The sequence below is a fragment of the Pygoscelis adeliae genome, unplaced genomic scaffold, assembly GCF_000699105.1.
Source record: "Pygoscelis adeliae isolate BGI_AS28 unplaced genomic scaffold, ASM69910v1 Scaffold82, whole genome shotgun sequence".
Classification (NCBI taxonomy): domain Eukaryota; kingdom Metazoa; phylum Chordata; class Aves; order Sphenisciformes; family Spheniscidae; genus Pygoscelis; species Pygoscelis adeliae.
Window position 1 is genome coordinate 1,267,947 of NW_008824287.1, and position 17,200 is coordinate 1,285,146.

The 17,200-nt window shown below is 37.6% G+C and overlaps 1 protein-coding gene across 1 annotated transcript in view; it reads right to left on the reverse strand.

Moving 5' to 3' along the window:
* FAF1 (Fas (TNFRSF6) associated factor 1) overlaps window positions 1-17,200 on the reverse strand; it is a 173,310-nt gene that overhangs the window by 19,669 nt on the left and 136,441 nt on the right. The window contains exons 14-17 of the mRNA XM_009318714.1: window positions 15,171-15,307; window positions 12,481-12,569; window positions 1,930-2,010; window positions 1,447-1,524 (exon numbers count right to left, since the gene is read on the reverse strand). Coding sequence (XP_009316989.1) covers window positions 1,447-1,524; window positions 1,930-2,010; window positions 12,481-12,569; window positions 15,171-15,307 — 385 coding nt within the window. The remainder of the gene's footprint in view (window positions 1-1,446; window positions 1,525-1,929; window positions 2,011-12,480; window positions 12,570-15,170; window positions 15,308-17,200) is intronic.

The window sequence follows — 17,200 nt, forward strand, 5'->3', positions numbered from 1 at the left end:
GGGCGGGCGGGGGGAATAAGCAAGGCTGTGATTTATCAGGATTCCATGAGCTCCAAGGACTTTAACTAAGTGGAGAATTAAATGAGAATATATTTCCAAATTTCAAATCTCCATAATCCATGAGAGTCAAAGCAAAGAAGTTATATTAAGTCCACCAAAAATACTGGAATGCTGATATTTTATATAAATGAATAAATATTTTTAATATTTATATTTTATTTATATTTGATATAATACTGGAAACATACTCAGGAAATATATATTCGATAGGGATGCGGATATAGCTTTATATTCATTAGCAACTTGCTCACAGAATCTTATATGCCTAGAAGTCAAAGGACAACCCCCAATCAACTGTGGTATCAGTCAAGACATTTATATGTAAATATCACTTTTATTTTGAAAATTTTATTCAAGGGTTTCAAAATCCTTTTCAAGTATCAAGCTGTGTTTCACAGCAGTTCTGTAAGGACTTATATTCCAAGAACTTCACAGAACAGGTGGAAATATTTTAATGACTAGTCTATTTTACCTATCCTTTGAAATGGGGTGGGACTTCAGGGGAAGAAACATGGCTGTACTCCAGCCTTTTTACCATATTTTGTATTTGCCAGGAGGTGAAGAAGAGCAAGTCACTGATGTAAGTAAATTCGTGTATATGATGCTTTATGTAAATAACTACATAGACGCACAGCTAGGCCAGGAGCTAGCCTAGATCCTGAAAGAGGCTGCAGGAGCCATCTCTGACAGGCACTGGGACCCTCAGAGACTACAAAATTAAGAGAATCTACAAAATAACAGAGTTTGAGGAACAGTACTCTTCACAGGACATGGTTTCTGTTTTCTTATATAGGCCCAGAGACGTAAAGGGTTCGTTTAAACACAATTTGCATTCTAAGGAAGGTTCTGTAGAAAACTGTTTAGAAATTTAAAAACGTACCATAAATCTAATGTTCTAGATTTTGAGTTTTTTTCTTAAAAATTTTTTTAAAAGTGTTTTGTCTCCCAAATTAAATTTGGCAATTTGTTTGATCAGAATGGCAGCTAGGCTTTGTGCTACTTCCTGGAAGAAATGAAAGGGCTCCATGGTATTACATTTTTAAAAGGAGTGCCTGCAGAAACAAGGTTAGAGGTTCCCAAAGATTCCACCATTTATGGAGCTCATTTCATGGATCTCCTGTTAGCAGGCTTATCTAATATCTGGCTGTAATTCAGACCCAGATGATGTAATTGTGACCCAAATGATAGAATAGAAAAGCTATTAAACAGTGGATGAAAATGATTTTGCTGCACTATGTTTTATATAGATATGATAAGAAATTATTAAAAAAAAAATTGATGTTCACATAAGAAGTATACTTTGAATTAAAGTTGCAATGTGTGTTGAATGAAAGTCCGTAACCTTCGTGAATCCAAAAAGTTGTCAGAAAAGGTAAAACATCCCACCTCACGTTCTTCCTCCTGTTCTTTCCGAATCTGTTCCAAGCGAAACTGCTCTGCCATTTCTCTCTCTTGCGCTTCCCTCTAATAAACACAAACAGTAATCACGCATGTATCACCTCGCTTTCCACAGCTGTGTTTAATGATGTGCATTAGCTATATAAAAGCAAAGAAACTTCTCAACTTTTCTGTAGAAATTAATATAAGAAATAGGATATTTATTAAGTGATCTTTTCCTGTCATTCCTTTCCCAACTTCTATTATTAAGTGGGGCCAGGACTGCTTTAGCAAAAGATGCAGCCAAGTCTACTCCTAGTGACTGTGTCTAGTGCATTTTATAACCACTGGGGGCAATAACGGCTCTTACAGCAACCGTCTTATCTTAAGAGCAGAACTGGAGGCGGGCATTCCTCTGAACCAGAGAGATTTCACCAACTGTGGAGAGATTCCTGTCCCGACATTCATGCGACCTCTCCACCCTGCACACACCTTCGCTCTGTCAGCCTCCAGTGATATGCGGTATGCTTCATCCTGCTCTCTTTTCACATTTTCTCTGGCTTCACGTTCATCCTAAAGAAAAAAAAGAAAAGAAAAGAAAAGAAAACAAAAATATCAGCAAACAGTGGACCAATATGATATATATCTTTTTTTTCACCAGCACTCTTTAACCCCAGTGACTTCAAAACATTTGACTGCCTTACTCATCTAAGTACCGCTAGGAGAAATGATTTCAGAAATGCCTCAAGGGCAACCTTGGCTTTAAAAATTATGACTTAACTAAAGCCATGTTTCAACTGCCATGTAACGGACTGGCGTGTCCAAGCCCCGGCCCGAGGGCTGGATCTGGCAAGCAAGGCTCTTTGCCCTGCCGACTTTATCATGGCCGTGACCAGTGCAGACACCGGGAACAGTGCAGCCTCCTCCCACGCCAGCCACGCAGGGAGGGGGGTGCGGGAGGGGTATGTGTGGGCTGGTGCTGGAGAGGGCCTCGCAGGGATCTCACTCCTGCAGCTGACAATTCGGACGGTCTTGTAATAGGGAAGGACAGACCGAGGTTTAAAGGATGAGGCTGGATTTTAACTTGCTCTCCGCTCAGACTGACAGCAGTTAATGGCTTGTCCTGCAAAAGAAGGCCTGGTCCCAGGTCCTTCCTTGGTAAAAGCACCCTCAGTAGGATCCATCCAGGGTCAAGACTATTAAATATAATCCAGAGGCTTCAGTTCACATTGTGCTGAATATTATACAAAGACGGAAAAGTAGCAAGTCCTGCTCTGAAGTGCCTCAAATACACAGACGCAGGCAGACAAGAAACATGAGGTTAGCATGCCAACTTCAAACCAGCAAACCTAGCAAAGTATCTTATTAACGATCACAGCATAAAAAAAATAAGGGTTTACTAAAAATATGCGAATGACAAAGCGAGGTATCATCCATACAGTGGAGGATCAAGAAGTGGATATCCCCAAAAGCTGGAATAACTGCACTGGGGTGATGTCTGATAAAGCAAAGTGTACAATCAATAACTTCATGCTCTGCCTCTGGAGCCAGAGACAGCGGCTGCTCCCCTGTGCTTACTCCTCTTACATCTTATAATCCTCCCAGAGCCCTGCAGAGGCTGCACTGGTCCCTGTGCAAATTGATAAGATTTAGCTGTGAGACTGCTGGTGGGCTCAGCACGGTCACCTGTAGTTACCAGTAACACAGCACTTGCACTGGGGTAATCTGTCCCCTGTATTTCATAGAAATTAAAGTCTACTACCTACTGCTTTTTGAAGAATTATGTTAATTTTTTCATTCATCTGCAAGCTTTATTCCACATAAAGGCATCATTTTGCAAAGCGATCAATTTTCCCCCCAAAACTTCACTACTTGGCAAAAACTCAATTCTAAATGGGAGGAGCATACATTAGCTGTTACTATCATGTCATGCAAACATGCCAAGATGTTCCTCAAACAAAACTCTAATGTATTAGTGGATAAAAAGCTCTAAAGTAGCATGCGACCACAAGAGGAAAGGTCAAATTGCAGGAAAAGGCATACAACCTCCAGTTGGAAAGTAACAAGATCTTTTTAGAGGAAACTCTTCTCCCTTATAGAAACAGGACCCAAGATTATTCTACAATCAGTGTGTCCTAAATTTCATTCACAGAAGATAGAGAAACCATCACTTTGTTCAGCAAAGCTAAGACTTGAGTAGAAGTAATTCTTGCAAAATATAAAAAGGACAATAACCACCGAACAACCCATTCCCCTCCTGGCTTCTCTGGACCTTGACAAGCTTTATGTGCTATGTTCATGGAATACCCTCAAAAATTAACTCAAACCTGATAGCAGAAACTACCCTACATTAATATTCCATTTCTGAGAAGAGGGGGTGTTGAAATAATTAAGCGGCTCTGATTTTTATGTTACCCAAAAATGAGGATAGCTTCTTGAATACACAGAGGTTTTCCCAACTCCTCTCATAGATGGAATGTAACAGTAAAGGAAAAGGTTTTGTACTATGTATACTGAGACTTTCCATAAGCATACCATAAATTTATCTTAGAATGGTGAGAAACAAAACTATCTTCCCAAACCAACTTACTAAAGGAAGATAGACTTCAGGCAATCTGCGAGAGGACAAGCATTTAAAAAAATATTAAGAATTGTTTTGCAGAGAGCCTATTTAGCTTTCATGTTTTGCAACTTCATATATCATACACTAACTTCACACACTAACTGAATTTCAAAGGTCACACAAGTCCAATAATGCCTGAGAGAAAACAGAAAGATCAGATGCAACTATTGCAACTACAGGCTCTTTCCTTCACCAAAGATTGCTAGCAGTTACCATATAGTTACTTTAGTTTACAAAAAAGACCCCAAACAAACCCAAACCAAAACCAATCCTCAAAAAGTAAAAATTTTAAAATTTATAAAAATTGTTAAAAACTCACTCCAAAAATATATACTAATCAGTTATAAGAAATTGAGTACTGGCTTTTATTTTACATTTTGCAAACTGTCTAGAAAACTCCAGGAAGTTATTAGAATTCTGTTACTTTTGATGAGCACAGGATTCATTTATCTAAAGAGAGCTTTACTGAACAATTTTTGAAATTGGTTCAATTTATATAATCTGGATGATACCTGCAAAAAATACTGATGCTATAGATTCCACAACGAGAATCTAAACATGAATTCCAGGCGTTTAAAAAAAAAATAAAATTTCTTTCCTCCCTATTCATCACAGTTATCATCGTCCTAAAAGTGGATTATGAAAAAGATGTCAGGAATGTGAAGAATTACTACGCATGACTGCCTGGTCCTCATAGAAATATGTGAGCCCCATCTAAAAATAAATGACCATGTCACCAAGCTTTACACCGCATTGAAACAATACTTGTTCTTACTGAAACAGACCTTAAAAACAAATCCAGAATCCAGATTTCTTTAGGCGAGAAGCAGATGTAATCCTATGAAATGTCTCTTTGTACCTACTTCTGTGTTTTGTTAATACTGCCTACACTCTACCGGAACCACCTCCTCTACGGAGATTACGGCAAAATTATAATATTCTCTGGTTCAGAGCTACACCTTAGGCAAATTTTAAACATTAGATACTGCAGTTCTCCTTTTTGTAATGCAGTTTGTTATTTTAGTCATCTCTTCCTCCAGAGAAACCTTACAAAGTATGAGGCTGACTCAAGTTTACCAAAAGCAACAAAAGAAAATTCATAATGGTGACAGAAAAAGCAGAAAATGTTTTGCAGAGAATCTTTCATTGCACTAAGAAAGAACACTTGAAGAAAAAAGAAATAGTCATACCTCTTGTAATTAATTAAAAAAAAAAGTCTAAGTATTATCCATTAACAAAATCTGAGGTAGCTGACAGCTTTCCTGTTCAACCCTACATAGATTGCAGCATTGACTGAACATCAATAAATGCATCTCCACAATACTTTTGCAATGAAGGTAAAATTGCCATCTTCCTTTTTCAAGAAACCAAGGTGTGAACAGGCAAGGGTTTAGCCCAGGTCACTTAAAAAGCCTTCATCAGAAACAGGGGTTACACTCAGCGTTTCTGAATTCCACAGCAGCAACCAAAGGCTGGTGTGAGTGTAAACCGCCCACATTCCAGGGGTTTTGGGCACAGATGAGGAGACAACTCTCCTTTGCTCCTTAAAGGGAAAAAGTCACAGATCTCTGCTTTCCCATTTTGACAATGCAACAATAGGGGGGACATTCATTCAATGGAAACTTGATACTTTTAAAAGAAAAATTGCATTTATCCACAGAATATATTCTTCAGCTATGAATTTTCTTTGCTATCATGCATATTACAAAGCCATAACAAAAATAGTAAACACTTATATTCATGAGATAGTTACAATGGACCAGATAAAACCTTCTCCTGAGTAATATCCAGAGCTACAAGACTAAGAAAAACTTACAGATAAGGTTAAGAAGAAATTTAGGATAACTCCAATAATTATTCCCTAAACCATTTCTTGAAGTCACCCCTGAAGCACCTAATAGCAGACATTTTCAGATGCAGGATGATGGAAACGGGGGATCCCCGATTGCATTTAGGACAGCAACGCCCCCTTTTCCTGCAGATTACACAGGGGAAAAAATACATAATACATTTGGCTTTTTGGATGGGCTATTTTGCTGGAAAAGTCAGCATTGGCCCTTCTGGGTTTTCTTTTATTTATTGTTGTTGTTTCTGAAGGTAGGATTTAATGATTTAACCCCAGGAATCAGCTTTGCACCTGATTTGTCTCAGGGAGATGTGTTATACTTTATTCCCCATTGCCCTTTGGGATCAGTTTTCCTGTGAAGTAAAACCAGGCGAGACAGAACTTGAGAAGATAACTATGAGCAGATGACACTTCTCAGAGCATCAGTAAGTAAATGGCTGTTACAACAAAGAAAGAAAAAAAAAAGTGTATTTACAAATGCTGAATGCTTATCTGAAAGACAGTTCATTTCACTGAACCACTCCTGAAATTAAAATCTGCAAGTGCTCAAGGCTATTCATGGGAGCGTTGAAGAGAAACACCCCTTTGTCCAAACAAACCAGTGCAATAAAGGCATTAATTTGACTCACTAAGATGACAGACTTGCACATTGTATAACTTAAACATACACGATGGGGAATATATAGAAGGGAAAGTGTACACAGAATGTGTTAGGCATATGAGAACGATGAAGACAAAGCAAATGAACATTTCTGCGGTGGCAGAACCTCAGGTGGGGAGGCAGGACGGGGCAGGGTGAGGGGGCAGGACAACCGGAGGATCCTGTTTGTCTATATCAAAGGCTGAAAGCCCAGTTCCAGATACTGATTCTGGGAATTACCTCAAGTGACAAGAAAAAAAAACCCAAACCCAAAACCTTCAAGAAGCAGTCCTGCAGTGACTTTCCACAGGGAACGAACCAGCCAGTCCTGCTACAACATCTACCCACCCGGGCTGTATAGCAGGGAAGGCTGCTGTTCATTAAGAGAAACTAAGCTAATATTCAGTGACTGGAGCCATCAACATGTAGAGCCAAAAAGCCACCTGAACTAAAGATATTTTCATTTTATCTTCTTTCTTTCCTCTGTCATTACCTTGCATTTTGTCCAAGTTCAAAATAGGCTGTAAACTCTCAAAGGCAGCACTCGTATCTGCTGGTGTGTCAGTGCAGTGAAGTGCACGATGGGAAACCGATCGTTTGGGGTGCTATCATATTACAAATACAAAATTGGAAAATTTAATCAAATAAATTTTGATTACTGTAGTTTAATTAGTTATAACTAGTAATAATTAGTAAATGTGCTAATTGGATTTTTTGAGGGGTTAAATCACAATCTTCGTTAGATGGCTGTCATCACCGTAATGCTTTTGTGCTTTGGAATTTAATGAATTTCATGTATTTCTTCTCATAACCTCCTGTTGTGCAAATACTATATACCATGATACATATGACAGTGTTAGATGGAACACAGATTATCAAAGGTATTCAGATGTCTAACGTCTACTGATTTTAACGTGAGCTTCAGTGGCTAAACAGAAATCGCAGGGGTCTCCTGCACAGCTGATGGAAGCACTTAGGCCATCCTCTAACTGGAGAACACAACTGCAGGTAAGGAGTGGAGAAAAGTAACCGATCTGAAGGAAGAAAAGATGAACAGACCACAGATTAGGAGAAAATGCACTAAGACCAATCCTCTTTAGCTTCCTTTGTGGCTGTGAGATATATCTTTGGAAGAAGAAAGAGAAAAGGTGTTGGAAGCTAAAGGTGTTAAATTCTCATATTAAAGAAAAGAAGGAAATCCCTTACATTTGACAGCAGTGAGGCAGAAGAGGAGGAAGACATGGTGATACCAGGCTTCTTACTGCAACGTTATGAAAATAACACTTGGCCAGTAAAGCCCCATCTAACACAAGAGAGTGCTGGGATGGACACGCAAGCATACTTTTGCAAAAGAGCTGTGGCAGGGAAAAGAAGGTGAATTTATGCTGCTGTTTTGGAGTTCTTGTTTTCTTTTACGTATTTTTTAAATCCCCATCCGGATATTGTCAGGAAGGACCTACATTTTCCTCACGCAGTAACAGTATCTAAGAAGAAGAGATGTCACCTAAGATCAGAGAGCAAAGATGGTGACTCTGCAGGTCTACATTTTTCTACAGCTTATCTTCAGTCAGAGTCTGTTTACAACAGTTTTTCCAGTCTAAAAATTCTTAAGTCTCTCTCTTTTACACTAAAGAAAACAGCGTGTCAGCAGACATAGTTTAAAGTGAATTGAAGGTTTTAATTGGTGTTTGTAAAAATAAGAAGGTTTTTGAAGCAACTGTGGGTATTACAATTCCACCTTGAAGTCTAATCCGAAAGCAGGAGTGCTAGTGTTGCGTAATGACAAAAATAAACACGACAAGAGACCTACTGTTACTTAAATGTGGACAAGTTGGACCAGCTGTGTAACAGTCAATGCTTTTACAGTAATAGATGTTGACAGCAAAAATAAAAAGAATGCATTACTGAGACATCATCAAATGAGCCCTGTCATTACATGGAAACTCCACCCTGTATAAGCTTGTCAAAAAGTGTTACTGTAATCCTTTGAGAAGCCTCCTCCTCAGGCAATGGAGAAAAAATGTTCAGGATCAGCCCAGAACAGGTGTGTTGTGCTGTAATGCCAGGATTTAATCACGTATCTCTTCACATTAATCTCACAAAGGAACTAACTTGGCTCTGTTTGGGCCCATCATGCCACGGTGAGATGATTATTTAGCTATCCAATTAAAGTAAGCAAGCTAACACGGTGTTTAAAAATGGACATTCCAGGGCGTACAATATTTTACAATTATTATTTGTTTTCCTAAGTCCAGCACCAGGCACTGACACTTAAGAGGAACTGATACTATGTGCTCTTTTCAAAGTCAGTCCCCGAAAAATCTCAGTTCACACCTTGATCAACAGTGGCAGAGGCCAGTTGTCCCTGCTCTGAGATACTCTCTTTCGCTTACAGGAGAAACTCCTTAGTGGCGTTTATTTCCTCTTTGCAAAAATCCCCAACCCCACTGCCTGAACAGTAGTTGAGGTATCAACATTTGTAGTGTGGGCCAGAGGAGCGAACCTGGTTAGAAAAGGAAAATATGTCCATCAGATGTATGAAATCATGAGGGTAGTCTCAGAGTAATTGTGCACACGCAGCCTGAAGTTGAACTTCAGACCCTAGACCTGACTGCACTGGCAAGGGTGGGACTGTATCCTGGCCAACTGGCCTTGCTGTTGTTGATGCCACTGAACCCACCATTCAGTTATCCATTGGCCCCTTCTTATCAGAAGTGCGACATGAGCACAACGTCAGTACGCTGCTGATCATATTTTATTATTTGTGGCTTGTTACTATGGCAATTTAAGTAGCAAACTTATAAAAACAGACAGCGTGACAGCTAGCCCACATATCTACAGTGGCACGTCAACAGTGTGGTCCAAAAGAGGCAGGAGGTTTCCAAAATGTCATCTGGTCAACACAGCTGACAGGCAGCAAGCAACAGGCCCAATGGCTCATGACTGACCCAGAAGCCTTGGAGGGGGAGTGAAAAGAATGAGATGGCAGATTGATCTGCCTTTAAGAAAGCTTGGGAGAGAAAATGGGTGCCTGAATTACTCACCACCGTACCTCCAGACAGGTACGCTGGATTACTATGAGTACACATATGCATCTCAATGTTTTTAAGATGTTTCTTTGGAGATTATGTAAGAAAAAGCTTAATCAAGCACAATATACAAATCTGAAAATTAAATCCAATTGTGGGTTAAATGACGGTATTGTAGCACTTGACATTATAGAAATGTGCCCCAAATTTGCCTGATTAACATTTTATGAGGCTACACCAGTAAATTTTACTAATACACGGATACAAAAGCACAGGATTTAGCTAACCATACTATTACCACCAGCTAATGAAGTGACTCACTTCGCTCAGGTGAGATAAGTCGGTGACACTGTTCTGAGCATCCTGCCTACACCATGAGTCGATGATCAGTGACAGGGAACTGACTGTAAAGCGATGCCTGAACAGCTACAGCCAGCGTCACGGCAAACACCTGTACCATTAGCTGGCAGTGGTAATAGTCATCCTGTACTGAAATAACCATCAGAGGGCACTGCAAAACATGCTGTGCTAAACAGAATTATGCAATAGCTGTGTTGGAAGCTTTCATGTGCATGCAAGTTAAAAATCCAAAGTGGAGAAGTTCAGCTGCATAAACTGACTCATTAATGATTTCATGCTGTTATTTACAAGTGTTTCCAGTTCTATTTCTCTCTCACACACACTTCTGTTTATAGCAAAGCTATGTAGATGACTTCTTTTCATAAAACACAAAAGAATTTTCTGCTTATCTTCTTGTGGTTTTATGATGACTTATTGTTGCTATTAAGAAAACAGTAACAGAAACCGGACTCTCTATCCTGTTCGCTATTGCAATATTTGGGAAAAAAATTGCACCAACTGCAATAAGATCTTAAAAAAGAAAAGGTGTTGATGTTTAAACACTTGAAGTTGTCAAGTACAAGACTTAAAAGAAAGCTACATGTTATGTAGCAAACCACAAAAAGACAGTTTTTTTCTTTTTTTCAGGCTAAAGCCCTCTATTGAGTACAGACTGCTTGTCAAATACTCCCTCTCTGGAATAATAATTTCCTAAAGCGAGGTTATTTTTTTGTTTTTAAACTTCCTGCTTCAAAGGCGAAAGTGTCTGAGATCACCTTTTCAGTGTGCTTGTAACAAGTGGAACCAAGGTATAAGTAAATATCCTATTTGTGTATAGAACCCATAGCGTCTGGGAACCTGCCCCCAAAGTTTATGAAATTTTCCATTAGTTTTCTGAATGTCAAAGTGTGTTAGAAAAAACTCCCGTTGGGGAAGAAATGTCACTGGTGATCTCAGTGACAGAAAAACAAAAGGAAATGTGAGAAAAGACTACAGAAGACTTGGACAAAGTCCAATCCAAAGATTTTAGAGGAATGTATAAAAATTAATTTTCCATTCTCTCTACACACTTAAGAGTAAGTAGAGCACCTGGAGTAAGAAGTCAGGAGACATCCATATCACCACTGTGTGGACACACACTACTGGACTGTCACTGTTCTTGGCCATCCAGGGAAGGACCCACAGCAGCTCAGGGCACAGAAGCCCGCTCCTGGTTCTGCGATCATGGCCTCAAGGCTACCGAGTCTTCTCTTTCTTTAAGCTTTGTCTCCCTTACACTCAGATTTTTCTCAGTTGCAAACTCACCTGGTTTTATCCTCCTAGGACAGGTTTATCACTATCTGACCTGCCCCTACCTTCTTCTCTCCTAAATACCAATCTCCCCTGCTCTGGACAACTGTTCTGGTCTCCTGTTCCTTCCTCTATTCCACTCCTATCACTCCTACTTCTAGTTCCTTCTCCTCTCCCTTATTTGCCCTTATCTCTCTGCCCTTATATCCTTTTCTTTCCTTCTGTTTTCTTCATTTCTATCAGCTTTTATAGTTTCCAGTTCTGAACCTTTCTTGGAACTCATGTGTGATGTGAATTTTATCTTCTTATTAAAGCATTAAAAAACTCCATACCCGACATATTCCTGTTAAAATGCAATAAAAAATTCAATTATATTGTGCCTTGGATTTTTGTTGTAATCCTCATATTAAAATTTGTGTTCAGTATTAACAAAAATTAAAGTCAATTTCTTTACCAATGAATTACAGGTAGCATAAATAAAGAAGAAAAAATGAACTACAGATATTGTGCAGATACCGTGCCTTCATATTATTATAACCGTAATCGGTAAATCTTGTACTAATGAGATCCAAGATTTAAATGTGAAGCATTATTGTCAATCAATGTCTATACAACAGGATAAGAATAATCTTGAACGGCAACACACCTATTATTATAAATTCCTAACTAAGTACTTCATTACTTCAAAATGTCACTCTCAATTTATAGAGTAACAGATAAATATCTCTCAACTGTATACCTCACTGTGTCTACTTCTGTGTAATTGAAACACTGTTTTTGAAAAGTTTTGTCATCACTTACCCATTCTGTATTCTTCTGAATTGTGATTCAGTACTGGCGTAGTTCTGGTTAAGGTTGTTTTTCAACCCCCTTTTAAACATATACATTTAAGATACATCAATCTAATCTATTTTTGTTTTCTACCTATGACTTGAAGCTGGTCATTGGGAGAAAACGTGATTGTCGTTTCCTTGTATGAGCGTATTAAGCTCTATAATATTAAGCATATTAAGCTCTAAATGTAAACGGTTACTCACGACTAATATTCGAAAAAAGGAAACAAACTGAAAATTACAGTAAACCAATAAGGAGGAGTTTTTTTGAGAGACCCAAATAAATACAGAAAGGAGACTTAAAATTTTTAATCTCTGATGATGGAAGAGACACTAAAACACATCATACCCAGCTTCATTGGCTAAAGAAACATCTGGTTAATTTTGCATCCCCAGCGATTTGTGGAAGCCAGGAGGTATCGGCAGTAACTTTCAACGCTCACCTCATCCTTTATGTCTTCTTGCTGCTGGGCACTGAAGATCTCCATTGCAGCCATCAGCCTCATCATTAGCTCATCCACTGTTGTGTTACCTAGCAACAAAGGAAGATAGCTGAACTTCATATCATTAAAGTTATTAAACAAAAAAGAAGACATTTTAGAATTAATCCATAAGAAATAGCTAGACTTTAAAAAAAAAAAAAAGAAAAGACAGACTAGAAAATGCAAGTATCTCAACAGAATGCTTTTAGTTTGCCTTTTTATTGAAACTCAGAAATTGCTTTTACAAACAAATGTTGATCACAGGCTAACATTTTAGGTGGTTCAAATTTGAACAATTGCTTTTGTGCTTGCATGGAATAACTATTTTTTCTTTTAATCACTGACGTTAGAGGAAAGGTTTATAACCTTTCCTATATCTGGGGTTCCCTGACATGAAATTGATTTTACAGTTTTAGAATTCCCAGGTATAATCAGGGAGACGGAAGTAATTGCTTAGGCAGGTAACAAAAGGTAGGATGTTGGCAGCAGCAGCATCCAAGTGGATTGGTTTAAAAAAACCCAGAATACAGTGATCAAATGGATGTGTGTGCACGCATTTTTATTCAGGTATAACTAGTAGTAAAACTTCAAATATTATAATATAGTCTTTCCAGTGTATTTACTTCTGATAAAACTTGTAAAGGTAATAATAGCGGAAAAGTAAGTCATCTGTGTATATATCAAGAAATACAGCACATACATAGGAAAATACATACCTCCTCACATTTTTCTACCAGCGTGCCTCCAGTCTTCAGTAAGACTGAAAGATTAGTTTAATTTTCTACCAAGATGCACTCAGTCTTTGTTTTCTCTTCTTAAACTGAAGACTAGACTACTCATTAGAGCCACTTGTCATAGTAGTTAAAAGGTCTTGGACCATGAGAGATGGTCTAAAACTATAAACTTTTAACACCTGCCAACCTAAACAGTCTTTGGACATTCGCAGAACAATAGCAACAAGAACTAGATTTATATTGGTGATGCTGGTCAAAATTTTAAAAGGCGTAAACTAACCAGAAGCCACAGTACCACAAAAGAAAATAAAACTGTCCCCATAGTTTCCAACCCCAGGAAAAAATAAAAAGCGAAAGCAAACTTAGACAGTCTGCATTTCAATAAACACCACTGGGACTTAAGTTTCTACATTGTTGTATCTCTTCTGTAAACATGCCTTCTCACCCAGCCCTGAAAAGCCCTCATTGTTCCTGTTTCTAGCATTTGCTACCTTAGCAGAAAATTTTATTCCACACGCTATAACACGCATGACTTCAGAGACTACCATTCATTTGAGGGCATATTGTTAAAAGATACCAGTGTCCCAATTCATGGGAAAATAACAAACGGAGCACGTTTGATTTTTGTTAAAAGATAAATTTAAGTAAGGCTGCAATAGATGATCAGTTTAGTTTAGTTCAGTTCAAAAGATTGTTTGCAGAAAACCTGAAAAATCATTAAAACTTAATGAATGCAATGAAATAATTTGGATTATTTTATAATAGAAAGGTGCATTATGTTATGACTTTGAGTCACCAAGTTGCTAAAACAGTTAAGTAATTTAAGCCAGTAAGCACCACTGACTTCAGTGGGATAATGCAGGTGCTTAAAGTTATACACATGCTGAACTATACTGCAGAGTTACAAAACCAAGAAAAACTATTTAAAAGGTTATTTGTATGAAATAAGTTTTCTAAGTGACAGAAGTACCGTGAATTCATGTTGTGCTGTACCTTGCACTAAGGAGACAAAATCCATGCAAAATTCACAATTTTGGCCATAGGAAGGAGCACTGCAGATTCCTCAAGAGAATGATTAATCCCATATGCAGAAAGAAACAGTAATGCTGTCTGCAAAAGGCAGTATTTCCTGAGGCTGAATTTCCTCAGGAAAATAAGGAGATTCAAATAAAGATTATTAGATATAAGCAATAAATAAATGAGGGGACAGCGTCATAAAGGCAAACTTGTGGAGAAAGCAGAAGAAATGAGAGGCAGCCGTTCTTCGATGTATTTTAATTTGAAGAGTTACTCAGAACAGCAGTCAAAGGGCATCACTCCACATCTAAGTCATGTTGCTGTCAGTGAAATCAGTGGAATGGTTATGCCAGGAAGAACTGCTCACGTAAGCCAGAAAGCTTTGCTTATATGAGATTCTATTAGCAACTTAAAATTCTGATCCGATTTGGGATCTCAACACTGCAGGTGGGTCTGAAAAAGCAACTCATGTTCAAATATTAGCCCACTACATGCAACAGGAGTCCACATGTTAACAAGGAACTACACACAGAGAACTAAATGCATTCTGGCACTACACAAAAAATGCAGCCAAAATATTTTGGAAATCAGTAATTTATATGGATATAAATTTGGAAAACTAAGTGTAGCTCCTTATTTAGGAGATTTGGCTTCTACTTAAAAAAAACCAAAAAACTTAAACTATGATTCTACTACAGTCGTGGCAACTTCAATCTCTAATACTATGTTAATTAACACATTTATGAATAGTAGCTATTTATACCGTGGCAACTGAAATTTTCTTGTGTGAAATAAATTCATATTCTGAACATCTCAAAAAAGCAATGGTTAGCAAAGATGTCTTCTAACAGTTTCAATACTCACAAAAGAAATACTTTCAATATAAAGCGAGAACAGTACCTTGTATTACATTCAAGACTTCATTAGATGATCGTTTTCCCATGATAATAAGGAAAAGTGGAAACTGGTCTGTCTTCTGAGTTCGAATTGTTTGGGCTACAACACTCCCAAAGTGTCTAGTGCACATCGTCAGAAACCTATGTGGGAAAAAAATAGTTAACATTGTAGAGGTGTTTTTGAAGTTAGTTTTTAAAAAAGAAATATGCTAAATTCAGCAGTTTAACTGAGCGTTATCTACTGTTTAACATCTAGGCTCCTGCATTCAATTCTAGAGCTCTTTATCCCTTTTTATGATTAAATTATGAGAATATTTACAAATATATGATAGACCCCAGATTGTCTAAATTAAAACAAGTAATAAGGCAGTGATTTATTTGATGGAGAATTCCATTTCCTGTTACACTATTCTGCAGGCTATAATTCAAAACTACCCCCCCCCTAAATAATCACACTAAATCAATTGTTAAAAACTTCTAAAGAGAAACTAAATAGAGCCATAATCTAGTAAACATGGCGAAGTATAAAAACAGTGTAATTTCATATGAAAGCATAATTTAATAATGAAAGATCAAGAAATTGTTTTCATCAGTCATAGAATGAAAACGTGGTACTTCAGAATTGTATTTTCATTTGTACTAGTGCCCTGCCAGTGACATACTTTTTAGACCATTGTGGTCTAAAAACAATAATTCTAAGCTTTTGACCAAAAAAAGCTTTTGGATATTAGCATACGGAATTCTAGCATTAGTATTCTTAACACGATCTTGAATAAATGAAAAAACCGATAAAGCTTTTCTCTTCCATTAGAGGACTGTTTGAAATTAGCATTTCTTTCAAGAGAAAAGGGTAGCTTATGATATGTTTTCAGATCTGATGGTAAAAAGTAAATGTCATAATAATAATGAATTATGAAAGACCAAATGCAAATATAGAATGCTTTAATAAGATCCAATTTAATAAAGTCTGTAAAAATAATGGACTTTTAATAACACGGGTCAGAAAAGGCAAAACAGTGGAAATTCTGAGGACTAGCCACTGGTACAGGCTTATTAATTCTTAATTATGTTCATGAAAGGCAACTTAAATCGTGTGTTTTCTTATGCCTTATGATAATATTTTAGGTAACAACTACTCTGAAATGTATGCTCTAACTGAAGAGCAAAGTCCTGTTGTCACATGCATTAGAAGCCAAATCTATTTGGAAAGACAAACTGCATTAAAATGTCAAGCGCTCCAAGTAATTTCTTCTCAAAGATACTGAAAAGATTCAAAATTGTAATGTTTTTAATCGATATATATTGTATCTAATAAAATGGCTAAAAATTGATAAGCTTGATGAGTACAACATTGGGCTTGTTTGAGGCACCTGAATGATGAAAAAAAACCCTCCTCAGAGACAATTTGTAGTATAACTATGGCCATGGTTGGATGGAAGGCAATGAGCAGGGGTAGCTAGCGAGTATTTTGAAGCCATAAATGTTACTGCCAAATACCTTTCCTTGCCTCCTTGATTCTCTGTCTTTTGCAATTCAGAACGATCACACACAAAGACAATGTCAAAAACGCCAAATAGAGACTGCTATATCGGAAATAGCTACGTAGAGACATAGCATATAAAGTGTCCATAAAGTCTGGACATACAAACTCTTAAGCTAAATAATGTTTTTTGATGTTTGCTTTTCAAGGTGGGAATAAGTAAGTGAAATCTTGGCCACACAGAAGTCAGTGGTGATCTTCCACGGCAAAATGACTTATGGGAATTCAAGGTTTTACTCCTGAAAGTAACAAAGACAGGGGTCAATTGAACTGAATTCCTGAAACTTGTGTATTAAAACTGTTTAACAGTCTTCAGCATGCCACAGAAGAAAAGCACTCAAGTTTGATGGGAAAACAAAATATTTAACTGGAGGTGAAAAAGTGCTGTAAGAGAATAGTGCTAGAAGGAACAAAACCAAGAGACTATTACAATACTAGTTGCACTAGTCAAAGGTGTTGGTTTTGTTTTGGTTTTTTTTTAATCAATTCTGTAT